Below are 11733 nucleotides of genomic sequence, written 5' to 3' on the forward strand. Positions count from 1 at the left end.
TGTTTGGTTCGGCCATGGATTTTTAAAAGTAGCTGTGAAAAATCAATCTGTTGAGAAAAACAGCTGTGAAAAATTTGATGTGAAAAAGATGGTTCAGCTTTTTCAGATTTTGACCCGTAACGGAATCAGATTTTAAAAAGCAAGTCCTGGGCTGCTTCCTTTTTTTTCAGATTTTGGCAGCGAATTTCTGGAATCAGATTCTGCTGGGTTTGCCATTCAGATTCTGCTGTGCGGCAGTGGAATCCGTCGATAAAAATCGAACCAAACGGGCCTTTGACAGCGAATTTCTCAAATCGGATTCTCCAGATTCTGTTGTTCGGCAGCCGGCAGCGGAATCCGTCGATAAAAACTGAACCAAACGGCCTCTGACAAAACGGGCCTTTGATAGTTCAACTTGCATTGCATGCAAGTTACATTATTTGTTTAACGCTTGACGCTTCCACGCGGCTACAGCGCCAAAAGCCCCTACCGAACACACAACCGTACTACTACTACCAGACTCGGCACGCCACACTTGCTCGTACAGACCACACACCACGGACACACTTCACTCTTCTTCGCGAGCTTCTCCATCCCCGATCTAGCTATTGACGATGGTACCACCTGCAACCCAGCAACACACACAAAAACGCAATGAATTTCATGGTCAAGAGATGGGAAGAATCAACAAGGTGCTGGTGAAGGGGTTACCGTTGGGGTGGATGACCTGGCCGGAGATGTAGGAGGAGTCCTGCTCGCTGGCCAGGAAGACGAAGCTGGGCGCCACCTCGCTGGGCTGCCCGGCACGCTTCATGGGCACCTCGGACCCGAACTGCTTCACCTTCTCCTCCGGGAAGGAGGCCGGGATGAGCGGCGTCCAGATGGGCCCCGGCGCGACGCCGTTGACGCGGATCCCCTTCTCCGCCAGCTGCATCGACAGCGCGCGGGTGAAGGCCACGATGGCGCCCTTGGTGGCCGTGTAGTCCAGCAGCGTCGCGTTGCCCTTGTACGCGTTCACGGAGGTGGTGTTGATGATGCTGGACCCGGGCCCCATGTGCTTCACCGCGAACTTGGCCATGAGGAAGTAGGAGAAGATGTTGGTGCGGAACACGCGCTCCAGGTCCTGCTCGCTGATCTCGGTGATGCAGGGCCGGACGTACTGCTCCGCCGCGTTGTTCACCAGGATGTCCACGCGGCCGCCGTGCGCGCTCGCCACCTCCTCCACCACCCTGCGGCAGTTCTCCTCGTACCCGAGGTCGCCCGCCAGCGCCTTGGGCTCGCCGGCGCCGGTGCGGGACTTGATGTCGCGGAGCGCCTGCAGGGTCTCCTCCGCGTCCTTGTCCTCGTGCCCCTTCACGTACGTGAAGTTCACCGTCGCGCCCTCCAGCGCGAAGCACAGGCACACCGCGCGCCCGATGCCCGAGTCGCCGCCGGTCACCAGCGCCACCTTGCCCTGCACGCGCACACGACATGCATATCATATCAGACCGCAGCTTAACGAAAGACCATCGACAAGCAGTGCTAGCAGTGTTAAAACCGCTTTACCTGGAGCTTGTTGGCCGACTTGTAGTTCTTGATGAGGGTCTCGGGGCGGGGGTCCATGGCGTGCTCCTTGCCGGGCTGGCAGTCCTGCTGCTGCGGCGGGAACTTCTGCGACGCCATGGCTCTGGTCCCTCGGCGAGCGGGCGGTGCTCTTGGCGACGACGCGGCGAACGAAGCTAGAGCTCTGGTTGTGTGGAGTGGACGCAGCTGATTCGGTCGGAGGTGGTGAAGAAGAAGGAGAAACGGCTGGGCTCTGGTGGGTGTTGCGAGGAGTGCGCTCATGGCACGGTGGAAGGCACGAGGTGGCGAGAGGCCGATATAAAGGGGGGACGAAGCCCCGCGGGCATGGCGCGTGGCGGCAAACGTGGCACGAGTCTCGCAGCTGTCTCAACCACGTGGTGACACCGGCCGCGTCCGAGTGACCGAGTGTGCTCCGAGCTGCACCGCCCGCCGCTTAGGCGAAGCTGCTACATGTTTCTGGGCGATGAAACAGTCGATCGCCATTGTTGAGCCTTCTGGTCCAGCCGACTTTATGGTAAACGGGCCAACAAGCCCGTATTCTAGAGCCCACAATCACAAGGCTTGTGAGCCGTCCATTTCTCTTACCCAGCCCGTAATCACAATGCCACCAGCCCAGCACTTCCTCTCTCTCGCCAAAAAGAGAAACGGCGGCGACTCCTCACTCCTCAGAATCAGGTTTCCCCCTCCCACTCCCCATCGCCCGCAATGGCGACGGCGGCGGCAACTCCGCCCCGCTTCCAGATCTCCAACTAGCGAGTGCGACGCGCCAGATCGCTTCGCCATGGAGGACCGCGGCGGGGAGATCCCCGCCAAGCGACCACCCAAGCCTTTCGATGGCGGCGAGGACCGCCTCAGCGCGGTTCCCGACGAACTTCTTATCGACATCCTTCTCAAGATCCGCGATGCCTCCGCCGCCGCGCGGACCAGCGTCCTATCCCGCCGCTGGCGCCGCGTCTGGACGCTCCTCCCGGAGCTCCACTTTCTCCCCCACGATGACCCCCACCGAATACGCCTCGCCCTCACCGCCCATGAAGCGCCGGCCCTAGGCTTCCTCGACGTCGCCGTCATTGACGCCACCCCCGAGTCCATGGTGGCCTGGCTTCAAATCGCTGCGCGCCGCCTCTCCGGCCATCTACGTCTCATCAACACTGAGGAGAACACCTCGTTAGACGAGGCCGGAGAAAGAGGCGCATTCGAGCTGCCCTGCTTCGAGGATGCCATGTCCATCAGCCTCGAACTAGGCCATCTTGGCCTCGCTGTGCCATCTTCGGGTGTATTCGCCCGGCTCACCAATCTCTTCCTGAATCGCGTCCGGCTACATGGTCCGTCTATGCTCGGTGACGCTGTCTCCTGGCCACGGTGTCCATCCCTGCGGAGACTCATCGTTCATAATGCCGACGGTGTGCGCAACTTCGCAATCCACTCCGATTCTCTCCTACAAATGGACCTGAGGAATCTCCGGTCAGATAATGCCCTTGGTCTGGGCAACTTCACCATTCGTTCAGACTCTCTACTGCGAATGACTCTCACGAGTCTGCATGGCTTGGAGCAGCTCACTGTTATGGCGTCGGCACTCCAATTTCTAAGTGTGAGCTCCTGCATTTATTATAGTTTGAGAAATGATCAACCGGTTGCAAACATCTCGGCCCCTCAGCTGACATCCCTCCAGTGGAAGGATGATTATCATCCAAGCTACACCCAGCTTAAAATGGAAAATCTAGAAAGGCTGAGTGCCCACCCTTTTTACGTATATGGACAAGAGTCGCAGAAGACGTTCAATAGTAATTGTACGAGGCTTCTACGGCGCTTTGAGGTCATCTGGATTCTCAAATTAATGCTTCTCTATCTGCCGGTGAGTTCACTTACACAATAGTAAACTGCAACTCTCGTAGTAGCGTGGTCATGGAATAGACCTGCCTGGTTGATTCCCGGATGGTAATGGACAAGCACACGTGTAGTCCTATACTTGTAAATTGGACAAGAACTCATGTAGTCATGCGCTGATGCAACATGGTCTTGGCCTCATTGTTGAACTGAGATCTTGGCGTTCACTCGAACGAAGCGTCCCCCGCCTCATGCCATGGCTCACATTCGCCTGTCCTGCTCCTTGACGTCACGTCGAACTTGCCATTTGTAATGCTATCAAGTAACTACCAGTAGAGAGATTTGTTGAGGAGGGCAGTGCCAGCGGTACAGTTTTGAGTAATAGGGAAGACGAAGTCCAATAGTGTGTTGACATTAGTGTGGACACGTGTGTGCATACTATGGTGGGTCTAATTTCATGATAGAAAAGACCTTGTCTCATAGGATTATTTTCCGTAGTTTATCCTTGCTAGCAGCTTCATATCCTATCAGATGGTGTTACTTTTATCTGCCTTTGATCAATTAGCGTTGAGGTTACAAACTACTATCGCTGCACTAGTATATTTGTAATTCAAGATGGCACTTGAGCTCGGACTTGCTACCGTAAAAAAGCGACCGCTACCACTGCACTAATATATTGATTATTCTTGTGTGTTATTGACTTTCTATACAAGTTGCGTGTGTCCTTTCTATTTGTACATAATATTTTATGTGACCTCCCATTACTCTACTGCAGGAAATTACTAACCATGAGTACTTGATGGAAGACATTAAAAAGATCCCAAACACTGCATTAATGGTCCTGGAAATAGTGGCAAGTGGACATTCCTTTGGAGCCAGTTCATTCCATGTCCTCAGCACGTGTAGAATGCTTCTTCTTAAACTTCTTGACGTACCTGGCCATCTGGTGGTAATATTATCCTTACTTTGTTTATCTAATACCATAGTATGCATTTATATTTCTTGGCATGCCTAAGGTTGAGCTGCTAGTTGCCCTACTGGTTTGATACTGGATGCTTTGCACCAAATTATGTGGCAACTATATGGCATATGTATCTCCCAAAGACAATGCATATTAGTTGAGGTGTTGGTAACGTCATAAGTTTCCCATTTTGGGGGCCCAGTTGGACCTCATTTCTTGCCCTTAGCCCCCCCCCCCCCCCCCCAACCCAAAAAAAAAACTGTTAAGGGGTCCCGTTTAGGGGCCTGGCTGGATATGCTCTTACAGGGGAGGAGATGGAGATGTTGCAAGTGGCGAGGTCGCCAGCAGGGCCGTACCCAGTGCAGAAATGAACCAGTGCCCCAAATATAAGCCATACATGTTTCTCATTTAGGCTTTGGGTGTCACAAAGTATACGTAGAATATTAAGGAAAATAATTTTGGCATGGTGTACTGTGCACCATGGTACGTCTGCCTGGGTACGCCCCCTGGCCACGAGGGACGGAGGTGGGGGAGGCGGTATAGGAGGGGTAAAGAGATGGCTGCCGGAGAGGCAGTGATGTGAATTTCACTAGAGTCATTGCATGTCAGCCTCAATCTTGAAAAAATAGTTAGGATTTAGGGGACGCAGATTTTTGAGACATGGTGCCAGGCGAGGATGGAATCCCATGCATCGGTTGTTGCTTTGTGGTTTGGGTTTATTATAGTGACTATCTCAATACCGCCCAAATACGCACTCGTAATACCCGATACGAAGCTGAATATGTGCCATCGTGTGTCAGATATGACAAAGTGATACATCCCAATTAGGTGTGTGCGTAGGTGCATATGACCACCAGCTGTAGACACAGTGGTTGGGCATGTGGTTGTGCAGCCTAGCGACCCGAGTTCAATTCCTAGAATTGACAGGTGATGCACAGGGGTTTTTCCCCGTTTATTGAGGATCAAGCTTGGTGTGTGGTGGAACCTCTCATCAAGAAATATCTTGATACTCATTTAAAAAAAAATTGAGGACCATGTTTATCTTGATACTCATACTAAAATGGCCATATGCATCCCTGGTTGGTGCAGAGGCCGGGAAGTGAAAATCTCTCCCATTTTTAAAACGACTTTTTGACATTGTGGAACCTATTTTATTTATCAAAGTGGCCGTATGCATCCCCCTGATGCAGAGGCCGGGGTATCACCCCTTTTCCAAAAAAAAATCACAGTCTCGGCACGCCATAGCCCCTTTGTCAACATGGTGCTGATCTGTCCGGAGAAAGAGTGCCATGGGGTACAGCTCACTGACGGCCACTACAAGAAACTTGTTAATTATGATAGTATTTATCCGTCACCGATCAGTAAAAAACCGTCGTGGATGTGCATGCATGATGGATTTGAAATCCATCATGTATCTCGCGTCATAATTTGACACAGTACCTTCCATGACGGTTTTTGGCTGTCACAGTACCTCCCAGTAATTTCAATCCAGTTTATGCTTGGCCCATTTTTTTCTATATGGACCATTTAACATTTAACACCAATTTTGCCCATTACATTGTAAAACGGGCATACAATCATTTGTTCTGCCTATTACTTTTTCAGCACACTTATAATGATCACAAAAGCACAACGATGTATCATAAACTCTTGCTATATCAGACCATGCATTCATCACATGAATGTATCACAAATTACATCAAAATCATAGATAACTACAAGGCAACAAAAAATATACATAAAAATAAAGATGATCGTAGCGTAGTCAACACTTCTCTTTTTTTTTTCCATCTCTTCCTTGGTCCAGTTCTCTTTCTTCATCATCAGACAAAGCCGCATTTTCTTTGACAATTCCATGATAGATATTTAACTGCACTAAAAAAAGGAACATGGGCAAACTAATTAGATTCACACTGTTTGTGTTTTTTGAGACCTATGCTTCCATAAATAACAAAATATTCTCGAGGAAATGGTTCAACACAATAATCCTTAACTATAGTATTTAAATAAAAAACGGGTAAGTATTACAGCAGCTTCGTTTCTCGACAACAGCAAACAACAACAATTTTTTAAAGGCATTATAGTATGTTTATGTAGCAAACAACAACAATATTTCAGCAACATCATTTCAGTACAATAGCAAACAACAACAATATTTGAGCAACAACATTTCAGTACAATAGCAATTCAGCACCAATAAGTCGAATACTTGTATATTTAACAAGCAATACATCTTTTAAATATTAAGTTATTATTTATCAGTCAAACAATGTGAATTGGCTGTACGAAATTAACCAAATAAAGAGGGTTAAAACAATAAGCCGATATATGTTTGGGAGAAAAAGCAGCCTTAAAAATGCAGAAGCCTTTCTCGTGTGGATTATAACTCTATAAAGGAACAACACAATTCTTTACCAGGCGTAATGAAAATTACATTTCGAAAGAGAACTATATACGTTGGTGCTCCAAGTTTATTAGTTCTATGGTAATTATTGAATTACAGAACAGCAGTACATGAATGTAGAGAAAAGAAGGGCAGAAATTTACACTAATGAGCGCAAGCTTTAAAGCTTTCACATATTCAGCTCCATTCCCATGGATAATAGAGAAGCATTTGCAGAGAAATGCACTTGCAAAAGGACAGGTAGACAAATTGATAATATTCCAAAAGACATGAAAATAACTAACTGCATATATACTTCTTGCATATATAAGAGAAACTAAATGTCATGGTAACACAGGCTAAACCTCAAGATATGTTAGCATGTTAATGTATTGTGAATCTCAGGACATGCTAGGGTGTTAATCTCAACGCAAAATCGTAGTGGATAATTGTAGGTGTTTCATATGTTCAATATTGATTTGAAAGCTGAGATCAAGTTACACAGAACAAACCTCTATGAAAATTAGGCAAGAAAAGGAAAGAAAAACTGAGACTTCATTAGGTAGTTTCATATTCCACTAAATAAACGTAGTACTGACATAATCAATTATCAGTTCCATAAGTAAATAGTTGGCATAAAATGATGTAATAGTTATTATTCATTGCATTATATTATAGCAATTAAACAGTTGGTGCGCATAATTGTGAAAGAGTCTTGTGAAACCATTCAGATTTGTTGCAGTGCTCAAACCATATGGTCCAATATAGCATTTATCCGTTCAATTCACATTACCCAGTGGTTACAGCATGATCAAGTCTCACAGCCCTATGTGTACTTTAATTTAGGCAACAAATAGCATACCCACAACAGAATTGCAGGAGCAACGCTAGTTACCCATGGAGGCTGGGGTAGTCATGCCTCCTACATCCATGATAAATCCATCAACTTATGAAACTAATTTGATAGCAAAGCAAAAAACAGTAAAAGTGGTGAATTACTGACTTGCCAACAGGAACAACTACCCACAACAGAAGAGCAGGAGCAACGCAAGTTACCCATGGTGGCTCGGGCGGAACTCGAGGCAGATGAACGTCCGTTGTTCCTGTCGTGCTGTTTTGTGCTAGCTTCTGGCACCAGCCGCCAGAGGGATGTGTGCGCCAGTACACCAGAGAGAGGGACGCGAAGTACCCTTACTTTGCACGGATCCACGACCACAGCGTCAGTCTCGATCCTGCAAAAGAACCTGGCCGACAGTCGCGCAGCAGCACAGGCCGCAGCAGCACAAGGCCACGACATCGAGGAAGCCAGCAGGAGAGGTGAGAGTCACGCTGGTAACCAGTGGCGACTAGGGTTCTCTGCTGCTTCCAGCCGTGTAGCGAGCTGTCGCAGTAAACCGGCCACTGCATGGACGCTCCGCTCCAACAAGGCCGACGTCGGGGTTGACCTCCGTGCCAGATCTGCGTGCGCCCAAGATGCCGCCGCCACTGTGCCTATGGATGAGGACTCCGTCGAACTCGCTAGAGCAGAGCCTCGGGTGGGAGCAGGTGGGAAGGTGGAGGAAGGAGGGGCCGCCGGGACAGTGGGCGTGCGGAGGAGGGATAGTGGAGGGGAAGGGATAAGATGATGGGAGCAGTGGCGGAGGGAGAAAGAGATTGGGAAAGGGAGTGTGTTAGGGTTAGGTTTTATACAGGAATAGTTTGGGCGGGCTTGAGTGGGTTTGCGGGGCTGTACTGGACCGTCTATGACAGTTTCCGAAAATGTCACCAGAAATCTGTCATGGATTAACAGGTTTCTTGTAGTGGGTAGAAAGGTCGCTAATCAACACTGTCACCAGCTGGTGCGGGATGGCAAAGCTCCACATCTTTCTTCAGTGCTGGTGGATTGAGAGCATGCAAAGTGCGAGTAGATTGACGATGCAAGGGTGAGGATACTTACACCCTGGCGCTCGCATTTGTAGAAGTTGGCCTTCTTGGGAGACAAACTATAGAACATACACCATGTTGCATTCCAGGCACCGGATCAGCGGGAGTGGCAACACTTCATCCATATGATGATGCGATCGAGGGGCCGAGGGGCTTGAGTGGGACATGGACGAACACATGGGGATGAACTAGCTGTTGCAAGCAGAGAGGAAAGAGTGAGGTTGCGTGAGCAGAGAAGGGGGAATGAGTGAGGAGAGAAAATAGACGGAGCGATGAGTGACAACTGGATAGAGCTGTTAAGGAGGGGTGCGCACGGTGAGCTGGATGTGTGGGCTGAACATTCGAACGTAATTAATGCAACTAGTTGGTTCACCCCAGGTCGAGCAGTTAATTAGTCACAAGCAGTCGTTTTCCTTCTATTGGTCACCCTGGGGTGGGTATAGCAAACTCTAGCAACCGGAAAGGATACCTATGTTTAATGGAATCGTTCTCATTGAAAAGGGGCACCAGAAGTTCAAAAATCAGATCCATATGGCCTTGGGGTAGGAGGAAAGGAATCACTGTTGGCACTCTAGAATTGCGTATATTGGGATGTGGTGCTATACGGATCTTATATGAATATTTGCATTTGTGTACGCAAATTATATGTGAGTTTTGGTATTGGTTCAGCATGAATCTGAGAGTCACGTGCAGTGAGGATATGCACTATGTTCCAACGAGCATTTTTGGGATGGGGAAATATTAATATAGTACTATGCTTCGGCCATTTGTTTTTAAAGGTTGCATCAATAACAATGGTCCCAATTTAAGATGTCATTCAATACAGCTTATCGATAGCACAATACCTTGTTTTGTTCAAAAGAGAAGGCACAATACCTAACTGTCGAAAATTGAAATAATGTTTTTTATTTGACTTTCTATTTGCATACAATAATTATATAGTCTGCAGTAGGTTGGCTTCAAACTAATTTCCAGGTGGTATTCTTTTGTAAATTTGTTAAAGACATATCATAATTATCCAGGCAATCTTGGGATTTCCAGCTCCATCATTCTTATTTCATGGCATTCAATTATTTCCGCTGATCTTATTGGGATGGCATGCTCCCATTGCAGGCACAAACTGGATGCCCATCAGACTGTGTTTGTGATCAGCCACCAAACTGGAAAACCGAGGAACTCACGCTGTATTGCCTTCGAGAAGTAGAGATCCAAAACTTGAGAGGAACTGAACATGAAACTGCTCTTATGAAACGGTTATTCCGTTGGGCAACAGTGCTAGAAAAGATGACAGTAACTTTCCATTTCTCAGTCGCTGACAGCAAGGCCAAGGAGTTCTGCCAGATGCTTCGAAGCTTCTGTAGGCCAGAAATATCTATTAAGGGGCAACGCTTCGCCTAATCTAGTGGTAGCATAGGTAACAATGGCCTGAGCTTGTTGGCAAACTTTATGTGCACCGCAGGGCCTCGCAGAACGCTTTGCCAACTTGTCACTTGTGTTGGTGCTCGTGCCTGGTGGTCTTTTGTAGTTGGCACCTTGGTATGAATTGCGCTATTTGTGAACTTCAGAGTTTGTTAGATCCTTCCGAGATGTTGCAGGATGTATAAGTTGCACTTTATACATGTGGATGTTGTCTGAACTTCAGTTATTGTTGCCAACAGAGCTTTAATCTCTTTTTTTGCGGGGTAACAGAGCTTTAATCAGTCCGAGATCTGTGAAAATTCTGATTTTGGGACGAGCACCATGGAGCTTTTTTTGGGCAAAAATCAAAAATCACATTTTTAAGTTAAGTTCTGAAACAAATCATACACGGTCATATGGATTCATTTTACATGTGTATAGTCTGACAATGTAATACATTATGGTGATCATAATGTATAGCATGTTCAAATTTTGCACACATGTAGTAGTACACATCCGTATGGACGTGTGAATTTTTTTAGAATGTTTTGAGACTTAAAAAAATGTGATTTCCTCTATTTAGCAATTTTGGTTTCAAGAGCCTTATTAGGACATATTACAAGGGTGAAAGAGTACAACGTCCTCACGTCGACACATCTGCTTACTTCTAAACCATTTCACATTCGTCTCTCTTCTCATCTTTCTCTTTTTCTTCTAGGCATTTCATCAAGCACTTGGTGTGCAGGTGCTCATCGTCGTTCCTCGTAAAATAAAAAGGCTCCACCCTCCTTCGTGCGCCGTGTATTAGGAAGGACACCTTTGCCTTTAACTCTGCTCATAGTTATCTTTAACTTAATCAGGCTCCCTAATCATGAAGCTCTCTTGATCAATCGAGGTCTTCAGTTTTAAATTGGGTGCATGATTCTGACTGGTCCGCCGGTGGAATCCTTTGCTCAGCGCATGAGCTTCTTCTCTTGATATTCAGATGCACGTCACTAGGCCGGTTCGTAGGTGGGGTGAGTGTCACCTTCGGTGTAGGACAACGTAGGCGAAAGACAAAACATCGCGCATGATAGGCCAGCACGAGTGGTGTGTCGTCAACGCCTACTACGGCGCTGCTCAAGGGCTTTGAGGGGCAGTGCTGCTCCTGCTAGCGAGCTGGTCGCGCTCTGCCCACCCCCATACCCATCCTTCCACTTCCTCACTCTCTCAACGTTTCCATCGTCGCATATTCACACCTTCTTATTTCTTGGTGTGCAACTTTTTCTATTTTGACCTTTTAATTTCGTAATTTTTTTATTAAAATAAAACTGATCAAAATGGAAAATGTTCAGGAATTAGAAAAATGGTGATGAATTTTAAAAATGCCCATGAATTTGAAAAATACTCATGAATATGAAAAAATGTTCACAAATTAAATAGATGTTTCATGAATATTTTTTCTATTCTAAAAATGGTCTTGGGTTCCAAAAATGTTTGTGAATTCAGAAAATATTGACGAATTTGTTAATAAATTCGAAAAAATATTCACAAATTTTCCAAAGGGTTTATAATTCAAAAGCGTTCATGTAATTTTAAAAAATTTGGTGAGTTCAAAAAAATAAGAATTTGAAACTATATTCCCGAACCTAATTGTTTTGCATGAATTTTAGGAAAATTCGCCATTTTTTGGAAAAAGAAAGAAGAAAAAAAAAAGAAAAAA

The 11733-nt window shown here is 46.7% G+C and overlaps 2 protein-coding genes across 3 annotated transcripts; one reads left to right on the plus strand and one right to left on the minus strand.

Moving 5' to 3' along the window:
- Positions 1–345: 345 nt before the first annotated feature.
- LOC123180370 (glucose and ribitol dehydrogenase homolog) lies at positions 346–1819 on the minus strand. The gene is made up of 3 exons (XM_044592419.1): positions 1525–1819; positions 691–1432; positions 346–603 (listed from the first exon to the last, which is right to left on the minus strand). The coding sequence occupies exons 1-3, from the start codon at positions 1801–1803 to the stop codon at positions 581–583; spliced, it is 1044 nt and encodes a 347-aa protein (XP_044448354.1). The 5' UTR covers positions 1804–1819; the 3' UTR covers positions 346–580.
- A 322-nt stretch (positions 1820–2141) lies between these two features.
- On the plus strand, positions 2142–10319 carry LOC123180369 (F-box/FBD/LRR-repeat protein At2g04230). Of its 2 annotated transcripts, none has more exons than XM_044592417.1 (3): positions 2142–3394; positions 4142–4315; positions 9747–10319. In XM_044592417.1, exons 1-3 carry the CDS (start codon positions 2144–2146, stop codon positions 10029–10031), a joined length of 1710 nt encoding a protein of 569 aa, XP_044448352.1. In that variant the 5' UTR covers positions 2142–2143; the 3' UTR covers positions 10032–10319. The 2 variants fall into 2 exon arrangements, with proteins under 2 accessions (XP_044448352.1, XP_044448353.1); XM_044592418.1 differs by having other exon boundaries at positions 2148–3130.
- Positions 10320–11733: the final 1414 nt, after the last annotated feature.

The sequence above is a fragment of the Triticum aestivum genome, chromosome 1D, assembly GCF_018294505.1.
Source record: "Triticum aestivum cultivar Chinese Spring chromosome 1D, IWGSC CS RefSeq v2.1, whole genome shotgun sequence".
In the NCBI taxonomy this organism is placed as follows: domain Eukaryota; kingdom Viridiplantae; phylum Streptophyta; class Magnoliopsida; order Poales; family Poaceae; genus Triticum; species Triticum aestivum.

Bases quoted from the DNA above. Each gene is read 5' to 3' on its own strand.
- LOC123180370 (XM_044592419.1), bottom strand. From the start codon at position 1,803: ATGAGCGCACTCCTCGCAACACCCACCAGAGCCCAGCCGTTTCTCCTT. The intron at 1,433-1,524 runs GTAAAGCGGTTT...GTGCGCGTGCAG, and splicing joins AGTCGGCCAACAAGCTCCAG to GGCAAGGTGGCGCTGGTGAC. The intron at 604-690 runs GTAACCCCTTCA...GCTGGGTTGCAG, and splicing joins CCAGGTCATCCACCCCAACG to GTGGTACCATCGTCAATAGC.
- LOC123180369 (XM_044592417.1), top strand. From the start codon at position 2,144: ATGCCACCAGCCCAGCACTTCCTCTCTCTCGCCAAAAAGAGAAACGGC. The intron at 3,395-4,141 runs GTGAGTTCACTT...ACTCTACTGCAG, and splicing joins TAATGCTTCTCTATCTGCCG to GAAATTACTAACCATGAGTA. The intron at 4,316-9,746 runs GTAATATTATCC...CTCCCATTGCAG, and splicing joins ACGTACCTGGCCATCTGGTG to GCACAAACTGGATGCCCATC.